Source organism: Eptatretus burgeri, chromosome 8 (genome assembly GCF_056783735.1).
Source record: "Eptatretus burgeri isolate ZD-2024b chromosome 8, Ebu_testis_v1, whole genome shotgun sequence".
Lineage (NCBI taxonomy): Eukaryota > Metazoa > Chordata > Myxini > Myxiniformes > Myxinidae > Eptatretus > Eptatretus burgeri.
The window spans coordinates 10,644,790-10,662,273 of NC_140968.1; the positions used below are offsets into that span (position 1 = coordinate 10,644,790).

A 17,484-nucleotide genomic window follows, 5' to 3' on the forward strand; every position below is an offset into this window, starting at 1 on the left:
TCCCATGCACACCCAGAGTACAACCACCAAAGATCCAGTGGTTTAGGAGTGTATAAAATACAGAGTACCTATGTAAATTGGAAAGTAGTTTTTGATTCTTAAAGGTTTTCATACAGAGATACTATTACACTAAAGCCTGGTGTTGGCTTAGTAGGTCGGCTCAGACTTGTAATACACTCTCCTACCACAAGTGGCACTACATGATACACATTTACATAGAGAATTTACATTGTCTCCCCCCTCCCGAATCACTGTGACTTTTTTAATGGCTAAAACCTTCTCGGGCACAACCCAGGTATAACCATGAAAAAAATCAACTCATTCTATCCTGCAGTTTAGGAGTGCGTACGAGTCAAACACACACACACACACACACACACACACACACACACACACACACACACACACGCTGAATTATATATAACTAGTACGTGCCCGTACGTGCGTGGCTGTACATGCAAAAAAAATACTTTCAAACAACCACACAGCCGTTCCTTCGCTCTCGTAAACGACGACTGGATTGGGGCATTGTGTTTATCTATAAATGCGCATACAAAATCGAGAAATTATTAGAATACATTAAGTCATCACTATCCGGAAGTGGTGCGTGCCTGTACGGAATGTTCACATGCATTCCACCAATTATCACTTGCATTGAAGTAACAACTGCTGTGATACTTTCACACACAGAGTTAATTAAAATTAAGTTTACCTCCCTGTCTTTGCTTGCCATGACATTTGCTGCCATTGACCATTGCCACTCCTATGCCACGGTAACTAAGGCGCCCTTTCCCCATCGGCCACGCCTACGCAGCAACGTGTCCTGTCATTGGTTTGGTAAATAAATGGCCGCCGCAACGTGTCCTGTCATTGCTTTGGTAAATTAATGGCCATAACTTGGGAAGCACTTGTCCAATTAATATCAAACCTTGAAAAGGCGCATACTCAGGTCCCCAGCAATATACCTGGCAAGTTTCAATTAGATCGGACCAGTGGTTGGCGAGAAACAGTGGTCACAGACACACACACACACACACACACACACACACACACACACACACACACACACACACACACACACACACACACACACACACACACACACACACACACACACAGATGGCTGGAATTATAGATAGATAAGATGGATGCTTGAGCTTTAACCTTTACATGAATAAATGAAATTTGTATGTCAGCCTTAAATTCATGCTACACAGGGAATACGATACACGGTTCAGGTTCAATAGCTGGTTTACCTGTGAGGAAGGCATGCCCAGCATCTGGCTCCAAAGTGGCAAATAATCCTCCTTCTTGCCGGTCTCCATCAGTAGAAGGTGCAGAAAGTGCAGGCACCATTTCTATGTCTGTTCTAATTCTACCATCAATGACTTCCTTACTCCACTGGTCAATTAAAGCTTCCGATGGCGCCTGATTTTTATCTGATTTTTCAGCTTCATCCACGGAACTGCCGTTCTGCCTTACAGTTGGCCTCACTTCAACAATGCTGTCAAATTCACCAACATCTCGTCCAACTCCAGCTGAGGGTTCCTCCAGTAATTTTTCAGGTCCTGCAGTTTTGGCCTTTCGAAGTGGGATTCCTGTTACATCATCTGAACCGGACATAACTGGTCTCCATGCTATGTTGAAGTTTATCTGAGATTCAGTCTCTTCAATTGATTCGTTGGATGAATCTTCTGTTTTGCTATTTTCATAAATCTCCAGTCCTCCACTTTTATCTCCAGTGTCAATAATGTCTTTACTTCCTGTAGGTCTGAGTGCAATACCTCTATTCAAGCCAAAATCCATTACGTTTTCTTCAGATGATTCAGTTTCTTCAACCTCATCCAGCTTTTGTTTCTCGAGACTACTTTGCTCCTGCTCAGCTTTTCTCCAATCTCCAGAGCTGCCAACTGCTATCTCTGTTTCTGCTTCTTTCATAGTCTCCTTGAAATATGGAGATGTATGATAAATTTCAGGAAATGGTGTTGCCTTCTGAATGGGTTCAATATGTCTATCAAGAACAGCATACGTCTGCGGTGTTGCAACTGTTGATACAACCAGCAATGGGGAATGTGGCGTTCCTTCCATATTAGCAGGAAATAATGTTGTATTTTCAGTCCATTTTCCTGCTGGATTATCTTTTAAGGTGGCAGTCAGAAATGATGATTTGGTGTCTTCCTCTTTCCCTCTGTGGCTCTGCTCCTCCTCCATGGAACCTATTATCCCAGGTTCTGTCCTGACTGAGATAATTGGCATGTCCTCTGCTGTTGGATATTCTACAGGGTTTTCCCGGTCAGTCTTGTCAACTGTTTTTTCTTTATGCCACAAAGCTCCAATGGAAGCAATTAGGGACCTCAATGTGACAAAACTTTGACCGTGGTCATTAACCCTTTCATTCGGCGGAGATTCTGTCGTTGATGCCACCAAAGCTTCATGAGAGAAAACATTATAGATGGCGTTTTGAACATTTTTGTCAACACTTCCTTCTCTTGTATGCTCTGGTTCTTGAGGAAGACTGGATTTGACGATATATCTTGAAACCGGTGTCGTCGGCTTCGCCTGTTTTTCTCCTCCGGTAAAGGATTCTGTCAAACCTTTTTCTGTGGATTCATTTTCTCTCCAATAATATAATGTAAATGGTTTAGAAAGGGTATCAAGAGAAGATGTTTCCTCAAATTGTGGAAACTTCGGTGTAAAGTTCATTTCCTCAGAGCGTTCCTCCATATCGACGAAGGTATCAGGAATTCCTGAGAAATCTCCACTTCCATCCAAATAATCTGTGTCACCGTTCGCACTCGGCATCGCGTGCAAAGATGTACTTTGGTACGCAACAGCTAAAATAGGAACTATCGTTGGTACTTCTTCAACAGAATTGGAAACATGAGAGACAGATATCACAGACTGCTGTTTTGCCTTCATGGAGTACTGTTCCTTAATCATGATTGTCTCTGGCATCATCTCAGGATTTACGTTCGTGGTTGTTGAAGATTGCTGGTTTTCAATGGTGACACCATCCTCTTCAACTTCTTCAACCCATGAGCCACGGGATGTGTTCTCAGTGTCAATATCCTGACGATTAATCGGTTCTTCTTCAGATGTTGACTCTTCCTTCCTGTTTTGTGATTCCGTTACACGCAGTACCCCTTGTGTTGAGCGGGTGGGATGAAACAACTCGTAGCTTCCACTGCCGTGCTCCTCTCCATCTTCATCTCCATCCATTTCTAAATCAAATTCTCTCTCCTCCGCATTAAATTTCGCTTCATAATCTTCCAATTGGCTCATCGCAGTCTGTATGTCAGGCCCAATTATTGGAACCACACTGATAGCTTCTTCGTTTTCCTTCAATTGCTGAGGTGTCCTTAATGGAACACTTAGAGCTCCAGAATCAATTTCATTTGTCAGTGAAACATCCACACTGGATTCTTGAGTGTTTGATTCAATTTTTTGCGGTGATAAAATCTGTAAGTCAGCTTTTGGGGGAGACAGAACTTTATTTATTGTTAACCTGCTGTCAATGTTAAAACTTTCATGAAAGTTTCCGCTGCTTTCACTTGAGCCAGAGCCGTCAGGCTCCATCGTGTCTTCTGTATGTTGTGTGACAGCCATTGGATTGATCACAGGATTTTTTTCAATGTAATAATTGCCATTCGGATATACTGGACTTCTCCCCTTATGAAAGCTTTCCTGAAAAGATTGTTCCTTCATGTTGTACCACCTTTGACTTGATGATGTCGCTTTTGGAACACTTAACATGTCTTTATATCTACTTTCTTCATATACCACACTTTGCACTTCATTCCCTAGTCTGCTCCTGTTGTTGCTGCTGTTGTCTGCACGATGATGTGCAGGTGTTTGCTCAAATTGCTCTTCATGCAGACCCTGGAGTTTATCCTTGGAAACACCATTATTGTTTCTTTCACTTTTTAGCTCTGCATCTATGCTTGATAGTTTCGGCTCCATTGATTCCCCTCTGTTTTCAACGTCCACTCCATGGAAGCCAAAATTTCCTGAATTATGCACAGACATAGTCTGGGAATTATGAACTCCAGATAAGTCTTCTCTTGAATCTTGACTGCCAACATGGAAAGTATCACGAGATGGCATTCCTCCGAATATTTGAACTGTATGCTCAACAGAATCACCGGAGGCCAACATAGAAGCCACATCCAGTTTATGGGTACCAGTCGCCGTTGGCAGGGAAAGATAAGATTGAGTATAATGTGGTGTGACCAGCATCCATGAATCGATGTCTCCTTTGTCCTGTAGTAGCTCCTGACCAAATAAGATCTTATGCCATGGGTTTATTCGATGAGATTTCTTCCCCAAAGTGTCCACAAAGGTCACTGTAGGTTCACCGTGCATGTGATGCACAACTGCTTCCTTCATCCTCCAAATGGCCTGTTCTGTTGATTTTTTATTTCCTGTGGGGCACAAATAAAGTCTCATGTCAATATCCAGAGCACTTAAAACAGAACCTTTACATTTTCCCAACTTACATCAACAAAGCAAATGTTTATCATTCATAAATAGTCACCTTTATTATTGTCTGTTTCTGTCACTCTGTGTTACTTTGCCTCATTCCTTCTCTGTGTTTTGATTCAACTTCCTGTTTCTATGTAGAATTTCTCATCAGATATATTTGAATTTTGACTAACTTCAGAATGCTTGGGTTAAAAAATCTTTTCTTGATGGAGTCTGAATGGGCAGCTGGTACCATTGAATGCATAACCAATTAAAGCGTTCATAAAACACGTTAGCCTGCACAGTGTTCAAGTATCTACTTCAATTTAAATTAAATAATGATTTTAAAGATTGTTTTAAAAAATTCCAGAAGCTTCGCTCATCACCCTGATACACCACCTCTATTTAACATGTCCAAGTACTGTGAAACGGAAGTGTTTTGGAAGTTTTGTTTTTTTTAGAAGGAAATTTGTGTTCTACAGTGTTCAAGTATATAATTCATGTAAAATAAAATAAAGATTGTAATGAGAAGGCAATTTGTGTTCTTCAGTGTTCAAGTATATAATTCATGTAAAATAAAATAAAGATTGTAATGAGAAGGCAATTTGTGTTCTTCAGTGTTCAAGTATATAATTCATGTGAAATAAAATAAAGATTGTAATTAGAAGGCAATTTGTGTTCTTCAGTGTTCAAGTATATAATTCATGTGAAATAAAATAAAGATTGTAATTAGAAGGCAATTTGTGTTCTACAGTGTTCAAGTATATAATTCATGTGAAATAAAATAAAGATTGTAAAAGTTGTATAAACAAATTAATTCCGTGTTTTACCGCCATTTTCCCCAGTGTCAATATCCATCACCCTATCAAACACATTCCATTAGTTATTTGCATTTGTTGTTTGTGTCCTTTATAACATCCTTAAAAAAACAGTAAGTTTTCTGTTTGAAATGATTGTCAATATTGTTTGACAGAGAAAAAATTGAAAATGAAGCAACACAAGAAAAAGTAAGCAAAAACAAACCAGAAAGAACGAAACACGGTGGGTTAAAAAGGTTTTTCTTGTTCTTCATTTTGACGGAGAGACATGCCAAATATTGAAGCGGCTTCACCGTTTAAAAATTACCTCGCTCTTCTCTGCGGATGTGCGATCGGGACAAATTCAGTCATAGGACTGTTAAACTGCCGGTTCATTTTCCGATTCATGTTCTGATTCGTGTTCAAAATCTAACATTCAATTGAAATCAAGTTGTTTCTTGATCATAAACTTACCTTTGTAGACAGATGGATGTACAGATGGACCGACGGACAGATGGACGGACAGACATGAACCAATTGCTTAACCCCACTTTTCACTTTGCGTGTGTGGGGTAGCAATCAAATTATTTTATTTTCTTTCTTTAATTCAAATTTTCAACAATTACATTTATCTGAAACAGATCCTTCTGTGTTAACAAAGTTGTTTTAAAGTTCTTTATTTGAAACACTTATGAACTCCTTCACTGCTCATTGATGTGCATGTGCACATCATGTGTAATCCAAAATGGCCGTCTTTGGAATGACGTCATAAAGTGCTTTAGTTCATTATTTTGGAAGTGCGGAACGAAAATGAAAATACAGTGTGACAATTAATTAATGAACACCTTTTAATAATGAACAGCTCTTTATAAGAAATATCTGGTTTTGATTATTTCAGATGATGTGAAGCTTTGGAAAATTGAACCAAATCATCAAAAACTAAAAATGGACTAATGGAGCGTAGAACATAGAACCACAATTGTGAAGCTTTAATTTTCCAATCACTACTCTAATCCATCCATTGGGGCCATACTCTGTACAGAGCATCAGTGCTGCCAAAGCAGTCTCCTGGGGTATTGGGCACAATCCTAGATGGGTCATCACTCTAACACAGGATACTCAAATGACTCAATCATCCCAGCAGGCTGGTACTCATTTTTGCTGACCTCAGAAGGATTACAAGCTGAGTCAACTCCACCTGGTATTAATTCAACAGCAAAGCAGGAGTTGAACTTCGGACCCGAAGATCCCAACAAAGTTTGGTTTGCAAACACATTACGCTATGTTAAAGTACACAGGACAACTGGTAGTTTAGTAGATGCAAAAAGGTCAGGGCGAAGGAATTCAGTAAGAACTGATGAAACAATTGAAAGAGTGAGAGAAGCAGTCCTACAGAACCTAAAGAAGTCAGCAAGAAGGAAATATCAAGAGCTCATCATTAACAGGGAAACTTTGTGTTCAAATGTGATGAAGGATCTTTTTTGTCATTATGTCAAACTGTGACGGATTTGGGATCCATTTACACACAAACAGACAGCAGTCCCCAGGCTTAGTTATCTCGATAAGTTTGTGTTTATAGTTAGGGCCCCCTACCTGTGTCAAATGGGAATTACATGTGTGCGCTGCGAGTTACTTTTTTAGTCAGGGATTTTGCAATACAAATCGAGCCTCCAGCCAACCGAAACCATCACTCCATCACTCCTTCACTCCTTCACTTCGCGCCATTACACACGCGTACGTGGCCACGTACGTCCAGCCACGTACGTGGGCGGAGATTTCCATCGCCTCAGATCGAGACTCCGCCCAGAAAGGCAGGGGCGTGCCCCTTGTCAAATCATGCACAGAGGGCGACTTTCCCATGACACCCCGGCCAATGAGGGTTGAGATGGCCTAAGAGGGCGACTTTCCCATGATACCCCGGCCAATGAGGGTTGAGATTCCGACAGAGGGCGAATTTCCCACGACACCCCGACCAATGAGGGTTGAGATTGCCACAGAGGGTGATTTTCCCAAGACACCCCGGCCAATGAGGGTTGAGATGGTGTAAGAGGGCGACTTTCCCACGACACCCCGACCAATGAGGGTTGAGATTGCCACAGAGGGTGATTTTCCCAATACACCCCGGCCAATGAGGGTTGAGATGGCCTAAGAGGGCGACTTTCCCATGACACCCCGGCCAATGAGGGTTGAGATTCCGACAGAGGGCGAATTTCCCACGACACCCCGGCCAATGAGGGTTGAGATTGCCACAGAGGGTGATTTTCCCAAGACACCCCGGCCAATAAGGGTTGAGATGCCTCAGATGGCAATTTTCTCACCCCACACAAGAAATGAATAAAGGAACACCAGGCTCCAGAGCGCTGGTCTTGGGGGTCACGGGTCTTGGTGCTGGCTGGTTCGTCTGGTCCTGGGGCATCGTCATCTCTGGTCTTCTCCTTGGTCTTGGTTCGTTGGTGCTGGCTGGTTCATCTGGTCCTGGGTCATCGTCATCTCTGGTCTTCTCGTTGGTCGTGGTTCATTGGTGCTGGCTGGTTCATCTGGTCCTGGGTCATCGTCATCTCTGGTCTTCTCCTTGGTCTTGGTTCGTTGGTGCTGGCTGGTTCGTCTGGTCCTGGGTCATCGTCATCTCTGGTCTTCTCCTTGGTCTTGGTTCGTTGGTGCTGGCTGGTTCGTCTGGTCCTGGGTCATCGTCATCTTTGCTCTTCTCCTTGGTCTTGGTTCGTCTGGTCCTGGGTCATCGTCATCTCTGGTCTTCTCCTTGGTCTTGGTTCGTCTGGTCCTAGGTCATCGTCGTCTCTGGTCTTCTCCTTGGTCTTGGTTCATTGGTGTGTGGCTGGTTGGAGAGCGCGGTCCCTGGTGCTTGGTGCTGCGCCGAAGGTGTGCGTTCGAGTCCACCCCCCCCCGAACCAGCTCGTCTCGACCAGACCACACGAGGTGGAAAGGTGCCCAACCGGCCCCATTTCGTGTGTGTGTGTGTGTGTGTGTGTGTGTGTGTGTGTGTGTGTGTGTGTGTGTGTGTGTGTGTGTGTGTGTGCATCTGTGGCGCCCGTCCTTAAGTAGAAACTGTTAAGTGCCTTGTACATTAAATTGCATTTCTAATCATCGCGATTAAGTCTGCTCTGTGTCTCCCTCCCGATTATCTATATATTAATACTGAAGGACCAATTTTGTGCTCCTCCTAGGACCTAGCGGTCGCGTCACGTTTTTCTTGGTACTGTGACCTGGACTGAAAGAAACTTCGTACCTGTAAGAGTGCATCGCACATAGTGGCAATAGTCAACCTTCAACTCTGAAGCATCTATATATTAATACTGAAGGACCAATTTTGTGCTCCTCCTAGCGGTCGTGTCACGTTTTTCTCGGTACTGTGACATGAGAAGTTTTGACACGGTGTACGTCAAAGTAGACACGTGCACAAATCAGGGGACTTCTTCACAAGGAGTAGTGTACACCAAAAATGTCGTGTACAAGGACGTTTTGTAGGCCTCATTAGGTAAGGCCATGGAGGTACATCGACTGGGATCCAGCTCTTACAAGAGCCGCCACTGGTTGTCATATTGGGCTCATGGAACGGAATCTGTCTGTGACGGGGTTTCGGCGAGTTATAAATAAACCCCAATTGTTAAATGGACCAGCTCATTGTCTGTGCTTTCTTTCATTGGCTTAGCACGGTGCTTATTGAGAATTAGGGAGGCCGTTTGTGCTGTAAATTGTTCATTTGGTCCGACGCGGTTTTGGTAACTTCCGCTCGGTTCCGCTGGATCCGAGTCGGCAACAGCAACTCGGTTCGGACAAAGTCGGCTGAGGGTGTGGCTTCCCCGGTAGTTAGATGGCGTGAGTACTTAGGTAAATTGGAATAGACAAGTGGACCCTACCTCACGCCGTCAAAATATTGGTGACCACGGTCCTTTAATTGACCCGTGACCTTTCGGAGTTGTCCGGGAATCACGACCTAAATTCCGGATGTTCGGTGGGAGACGGCTCTACTGCTCCCCCTGGTGGTCGTTTATCGCCGCCGAACCCCGGCCCACAACAATACATGGTCTAGGCTCATGGAATAGCTCGGGCATAGAAAAGATCAGGACACAACATAACAAAGAACAGCAGGAGAAAGGTGAAACGGCAATAGCCTGGCAGAGGGAGAAGGTAGACAGAGATGAACAAAGGATGCAGGTAACCATGACGGTTAGGGGAGAATGCAAAGGGTGAACAAGATGGATACATAAGCAAACTTTTGGGAGGGGTGGGAGTGATTTAACGGGTGCAGAGAAGATCATGGTTTTGGATGGGGGATGGCTTGAGATTGTGGTGAACAGCTGTCTTGAAGACCTGGAGGGAAGAATGAGATTGAAGAGTGTATAAGGTGGTTTCACAGGTGGGGAAAAAAGAGGAATAAATGAGTGGAGGTGAGCAGTGATCCTGGATTTAGGGAGTTTCATTTGGAGGGGGTAGGTGGACTGTGTGTCCTGCAGATACCTGGGAGGGTGGGAAACAAAGCACGGAGAGGGCAGAGGGTGCAAGACCAGAAAGGAGGTGGTAGAAGACAGAGAGACCACCGACCTGTCGGTGATGGCGAAGTGGGAGGCCCATAGACTCAGCTTCATCATGAGAGATTCCAATGATCTTTGAAGCTTTGGTTTCCACAATTTCAAGCTGAGCAAGTGGCGAGTCATGGGAGCCAGCACAAAGGGGGAGACGAGTACTCCATCAAACTGTGGATGAAAGCCTTGTAGGTGGATTGGAGCTCAGGTGTGCCAAGGAAGGACTTTGCACGACGGAGGATACCCAGTCGGTGTCTGGCTTTGGAAGCCAACTTTGAAATGTGGTTTGCCCAAGAGAGATCATGGCTGAGAGTGAAATGCAAGAATTCGAGTGACTGAACCTTTTTGAGAGAGTTGTTGAGAAAGTAGATGAGAGGATTTGCGGTATGGTCATTTTGGTGAGAGAGCGTGATTGCGTGGGATTTCTCAGGATTGAAAGACATATTCCAAGTGTTTTACTAGTTTATGATTTTGTTTATGAGAAATTTTGTTTCGGCCCTATCTCTTCTTCTGAGAAGAAGGAAGAGGCTGCTGCCTGTCTAACAGAAAGATGAGGGATGTCATGACAGAGAGTGGAGTCATCAGTAATAAAAAGGATTTTGCAGAGAGTAGGTGAGATCATTGATGAAGATTAGGAATACTGTAAGATGGAACCAAGAACACTGCCTTGGGGTACTCCAGCCTAGAGAGAGAGAGAGAGAGAGAGAGAGAGAGAGAGAGAGAGAGAGAGAGAGAGAGAGAGAGAGAGAGAGAGAGAGAGAGAGAGAGAGAGAGAGAGAGAGAGAGGAGATGAAAGGGTTCGTTGAGAGCCACACATTGGCTACGAGAGTGGAGGAAGTCAGTAATCCAGGAGTGGAGTTGGCCATGGATTCCAGAGGCAGACGGTATTGAGAGCAAGGCAGGATGCCAGACTGTATCGAAAGCTTGAGATATGTCCAGGGAGACGGCCTTGATCTCATGTCTGACATTGAGGACCTCCACCATTGTTGGGAGAGTAGAAGCAGCATGTCCAAGGTAGAGTGACCAGGTCTGAATTCAAATTGATCTGAGATGAGGCTGGTGGAGAAAAGGGATGATTTTATATCAACTGCGATGATGGATTCCATGACCTCGCTGATGATTGGAAGCAAGCTAATTGGTCTGTAGTTAAGGGGATCCTTTTCTGCACCTTTTTATATGATGCTGTGTTGTTGGTTGATTTCCAAACAGAATAGTCTATATCTTACAAAATCCAAGTGTTGTAGCAGTTGAAACCAATAGACAATCCACGATGAAATAAGTCGCATTTCTTCTGAAACACTTCAGCACAGAAAGGAAATCTTTTTCCACTGTCTTCTGAAAAATCCAAATCCATTGGGACCATACTCTGCACAGAGCATCAGTGCTGCCAAAGCAGTCTCGTGGGCTATTGGGCACAATCCTGGATGGGTCACCACTCCAACGCAGGATACTCAAATAGCTCAATCATCCCAACAACCTCGTACTTATTTTGCCAACCTTGGAAGGTTGGCAGGCTGAGTCAACCCCAGCTGGTATTAATTCAATGAAAAGTTGGATTTGAACTCAGGACCTGAGGATCCCAATCCCACCACCCTATCCATTAAACAACCAGGCATTCAATTGCCCTAAATGCATAAATTTCAATGGAAGATATCTGACATTAGTCATTTTCAAGAAATGAAGAAGTGTGAATGTCACCAATCTTTCCACACTGTGTTCCTTTAAGTATCTGGTATCTCGACATTATACTGTTCAAATAAAACACAATATTAATCGACAAAACAAATGTGTTCATGAATTGTCACCTTGCTACAATGATACAGGCTTGAATTCCAGAAATGTTGCCTCATAGGTATTCTTTATGTATATTGTATACATATAATCTTTCTAACCACTCACTCACTGACTGATATGAAAGATCAGTACCTTCCGGGTGACGTAGAAAGATGATATTTGGTGTGCCGATGGACATCGAAACTGGTATATTAGAAAAAAAAAATCACAGAATCATCATACATCATCCTTAAATGAAAATATAAATAAACTAGAAGGGCATTCGGTGGAGCATATACCTCTGCCACGTAATGCCTGATCCACGATAACATATCCGGCCGAATACATTTTTGAAATACTATCTTTTTCTTCTTGCATATGGCAGCTTAGCTACTGGGGTAGCTATTATTTCTTGGAAGCACGACTGTGTCGCTGATGCAGTGCCCCTTTACCAGTACACACTGGTACTCATTTCACCGACCTCAGAAGGATGGCAGGCTGAGTCAACCCTCTGGTGTATTAATTCAGCAGCCAACAGGGCTTGAACTCAGGACCCTCGGATCCCAAGCCACCACCCAAACCACTAAACCAACAACAGGCTCTTGAAATACTGTATCATGCTGTGTCATTTTTGGCCCTGTCTCTCAATGATGAAGAATCACTTTGGAAATTAAATAACACTCGTGTCCAGATCCGGATTCCGATCTTCACCAAAATTAAATCAATTGGTCCTTGCCACAGACACAACTTGTCCACCAAGTTTAGTCCAAATCTGTTGACAACTTTTTTAGATATCGTGCTATATATCGGTTTAGCCCAATCTCTCAATGGTGAAGAATCACTGAAAAAATTATCAGATCCCGATCTTCACAAAAATATAATCAGCTCGTCCTTGTCACACACCGAACCTGTCCACAAGATTTCATCCGAATCCGTCCACAAATTTTTGAGATATCCTGCACACAAACAAACAGACAAACAAGCAGTCATAGAATGGTACTTACGAAATCGTCAACTTGACCTCTGACCTTGTCTAATAAAAGCTGTCTCTGGAGAAGGTACCGACGCAAACCAGAAGTTTCTACGATGATTCTGTACCAAACCATCAAAAATCGTAACGTCGACCGAAGCAAAAATCTTCATTGCTCCACGCAGTTATTTAATTAAAGTTACAAAACCGTACTATTCGGCCATCCACCAAGAATCTTTACATAATCCGACGGCTCAGCGATTCAGGCATGCAACGATAACCTTTATTGGGATAAAAAAATGACTTTTAAACACCATCTTTATCGAAAACACCATCTGCGCGCACACGGAAAACTTTTACGTGACTCAACGACGCGTCTGCTCGAGATCACTGCATCACGTGACGACCGGTGATGCGTCGAGTGAAATATTTTTATACAATCTTAAAAAGTCTCTTAAAACATCCGATTTTTACCAGAATTTCGACAACCGAGTTTTAAGCGTCCGAAGCGATCGCAAAAACCGAAGACGAAATTAAAATCGAAGTTAAAACGAACTCGTAACGTCGAGCGAAGCAAAATACTCCATTTGTCCACATTAATTTACGGAATTATGTTTGACCTCACTGTGACCTTTACCTTTGACAGATTTTGACCAAAATCTAATCAGCGCTGGCCATCACCCTCCTGAATCACGTGGTGTAATTTGACATTGATAGCTTCTTCCGTTCTCGAGTTATCGTGCCTACAAACAAACAAACAAACAAGCAGTCATAGACTGGTACTTACGAAATCGTCAACTTGACCTCTGACTTTGTTTAATAAAAGCTGTCTCTTGAGAAGGTAACGATGCAAACCAGAAGTTTCTACCATGATTCTGTACCAAACCATCAAAAATTGAATTTTTGACCTCACTGTGACCTTGACCTTTGACCAATTTTGACCAAAATCTAATCAGCACTAGCCATCACCCTCCTGAATCACGTGGTGTAATTTGACATTGGTAACTTCTTCCGTTCTTGGGTTATCTGTACCAAACCATCAAAAATCGAATATTTGACCTCACTGTGACCTTGACCTTTGACCGATTTTGATCAAAATATAATCAGTACTAGCCATCACCCTCCTGAATCACGTGGTGTAATTTGACATTGGTAGCTTCTTCCGTTCTCGAGTTATCGTGCCCACAAACAAACAAACAGAAACGGAAGTCATCAATATACTTACGAAATCTAAGTAACAAGCCGGTAGGCGGTGATGGGTCGCGGAACAGGAGGTAATGTATTCTATATATCACAAAAACCAGAATATATTTGATAGAGCATCACCTGTAGATCATTCGTGCCAAATTTCATAACCCCACGTGGGATAATGGCTTTCGGAATTGATTTAGTGTGAACGGTACCGATTTTGAAGGTTTTTCGGTTGTTGCTATGGAACCAAAGCGTCCCTAGCAACCATCACAATTTCCAAAGCACTCGGTCATAAGATGTACCTACCACCCGAGTTTGGTCAAAATCGGCCCACGTTTACTACCAATTATGCTGATGACAAATGAACAAACATCCAAACAAGCAGTCATAGACTGGTACTTACGAAATCGTCAACTTGACCTCTGACCTTGTCTAATAAAAGCTGTCTCTCGAGAAGGTAGCGATGCAAACCAGAAGTTTCTACGATGATTCTGTACCAAACCATCAAAAATCAAATGTTTTGGATGTTTGACCTCACTGTGACCTTGACCTTTGACCGATTTTTACCAAAATCTAATCAGCGCTAGCCACCACCCTCCTGAATCACGTGATGTAATTTGACATTGGTAGCTTCTTCCCTTCTCGAGTTATCATTTTTTGGATGTTTGACCACACTGTGACCTTGACCTTTGACCGATTTTGACCAAAATCTAATCAGCATGAGCCATCGCCCTCTTGAATCACGTGATGTAATTTGACATTGGTAGCTTCTTCTGTTCTCGAGTTATCTGTACCAAACCATCAAAAATCGAATATTTGATCTCACTGTGACCTTGACCTTTGACGGATTTTGACCAAAATCTAGTCAGCACTAGCCATCACCCTCCTGAATCACGTGGTGTAATTTTATATTGGTAGCTTCTTCCGTTCTCGAGTTATTGTGCCGACAAACAAACAAACAAACAAACAGAAACGGAAGTCATCAATATACTTACGAAATTTTTAGATTTCGGAAGTAACAAACATTCAAACGAACAGACAGAATTACTGACAATAAGGGTCACCTATTTCAGCGACCCACAGACAGAAAGGGGTGAACACATTCGGTGGCGGAGGTAATGAAAAAAATTCATGAAAAAAAAATGAACAAAAAAATGCAGATGAACAACTCGAGACAATGAGGAAGCACAGTGATTTTGTGTGCCGACGGACATCAAAGTCGCTACACCGGAAAAAAAAACAGAATCCTCGGAAAGCCTCCATAAATGAAAATATAAATGAATGAAAAAACTAAATTAAAAATCAAATCCAGGTGAGTGGCCAGAGACAATGGAGAAGCATGGTTCGTTGGCTTCCACAATGTGTCAGCACACCCCGTTAGTATGTATATATATATATATATATATATATATATATATATATATATATATATATATATATATATGTATTTCTATATGTATATATATATATATATATATATATATATATATATATATATATATATATATATATATATACAGTATGTATATTTGTATTTCTATATGTATATATATGTATATATATATATATATATATATATATATATATATATATATATATATATATATATATATATATATATATATATATATATATATATAGTCTACACCCCCCTTTTAAAAATTTCACCTTTTGTTGCCTTTTAGCCTGGAATTAAATTGCATTAGATCATAATTTTTCCACCTTTCATTTACACATCATAACCCACAACTTCTAACTGAAAATCAAATTGTACAAATTGCAGAAAATTAATTTAAAATAGAAAACGATACAGGAGGGTATATCGATTGCCGTTAATTTGTGGGGGACGCGATAAGCATATACTTCCTCAAGAACATCAACTTTCCTCCCTTTCAGTTTAGTGTTAAACAGCCGTCGCGACTGTTTAACAAGATAATCATACGTGTTTGTGGTTTGTAATATTTTTTTACCTCTGGTAAGAGTGCCCCTCCAAATGCCACGATAAGCTATTGATACACGTTAACACGGCATTTGTCCAAGGAGGAAAAACCCCTTGGAGAAGGGGGATATTATTCGCATTCATATTGTTTTGTAATAACATTAATAATTATGCTATTATCATGATTATTGGTGTTATTACTTTTGTTATTAGAAGCAGCCTTGGTAAAACACCACAATAAGCTATCTATACACCCAAACACGGATATGCACTTCAACATGGATTTCGCCAAAGGCGGAAAACTACATTGGGGAAGAGGGCAAATGAAGTCGCCACAACCTCCATCATGTGACCCTTAATCCTTCTGTCAAGTTTGGTTGAGATTTGACAAGTAACGACTGAATGTATCGTGGTCAGACAGACAGAAGGACAACAAATTGTGTATTTTAGTGTGATGAGAATTCATCTTTAGCTCACCTGTTCGAAGAACAGAGAAGTATAGTGATACCCCCGGTATGAGGGTGAGCGTCAGCGTCAGCGTGAAAATGTTAAAGTGTTTGTTGTAAGTTATTTAGAAGCTTGCCATTCATTTAATATGTGTCCTAGGATGCTGATATTTGGCATGGAGGTTCCTTTGGGGTATATTATTGATGTAATGAAGTTGAAATTAAAAAATAATTTAAAATGTTTTAAATTTTTGACCTGTTTTGAACTTAACTTTTTTGTAGCACATCAACGTTAAAGTTTTTGGTGCAAGTTATTTTTTAGAAGCTTGCCATTCATTTAATATGTGTACTAGGATGCTGATATTTGGCATGGAGGTTCCTTTGGGGTATATTATTGGTGAAGTGAAGTTGAAATTAACAAATGATTAAAAAAAAATTAATTTCAACCTAAGATGGTGTCAAACAAAGCCACCAAATGCTCGCCTGTTTATACTAGATGCTTGCCATTCATTCAATATGTGTACTAGTTTACTGATTACAATATACAAATACATATATTGCTTTAAAATTATTTGGATCAGACTTCACTGCAATGCTTTATAAAAAATATTATTAGACTAGTCTTTTAAAAACGATAAATGTATAAACAGGCGAGCATTGGGTGGCTTTGACACCAACTCTCTGGTTTATTTTTACATCAAAGGCTCTTGAAGGAGCTCGTGTACAAAGCTGATGCAGGACAAGAACATTATGAGACATCGTAACACTGGCAGACAATAGGTAAACCAACATAGCATAACGTACTTGAACCTGGGATCCCAACATCATGAGCTATGTGTTTATATGAGATGGTTGAACAATCCAAACCAGCATCAGCTGGCTTTAGCCCTGAGTTTTAGTGGACACTGAACTGTTGTTTGGTTTGAATGAAAATCAATCATTATAAGAGCAACCATCACGTCATGAGAGAGCTCGATTGTGTATACAAACCATGAAACGCTTAACATGCAAAGAGAAAAAAAAGACAATTCTTGGATAGTTGCCTGAAAAGCCCCAATTCTAGCCAAAGGACCAGACCTTGATGTAAAACACAAAGCAGAGAAGGCACTAAACGTGCTGAGTTTTCTCAGCTGTATCTTCCTTTAAAAGGACATGCCTGGAGCAAGGTCCTGCGCTAATTACAACCTTTTTCTGCACAGGATTACTTGATACAATGACAGGCAACAAATTCCTGAGCCAAGAGGCCAATTAAGCATGTATTGTGCGCCATTGTTCTCCTGCTCTTTCATCAGCCAAGAGATTAGGCTATTGCAGATGGCAACAGAGCCTGGGGCCACTCTATGCCTTATCTCATTTACCTAAGCTC

The 17,484-nt window shown here is 41.7% G+C and overlaps 1 protein-coding gene across 2 annotated transcripts in view; it reads right to left on the bottom strand.

Annotated features, from left to right (window-relative positions):
* Positions 1-17,484, bottom strand: part of LOC147021082 (uncharacterized) — a 119,015-nt gene that overhangs the window by 43,567 nt on the left and 57,964 nt on the right. For both annotated transcript variants that reach the window (XM_085890828.1, XM_085890827.1), the window contains exon 9: positions 1,257-4,421. In XM_085890828.1, coding sequence (XP_085746954.1) covers positions 1,257-4,421 — 3,165 coding nt within the window. The remainder of the gene's footprint in view (positions 1-1,256; positions 4,422-17,484) is intronic.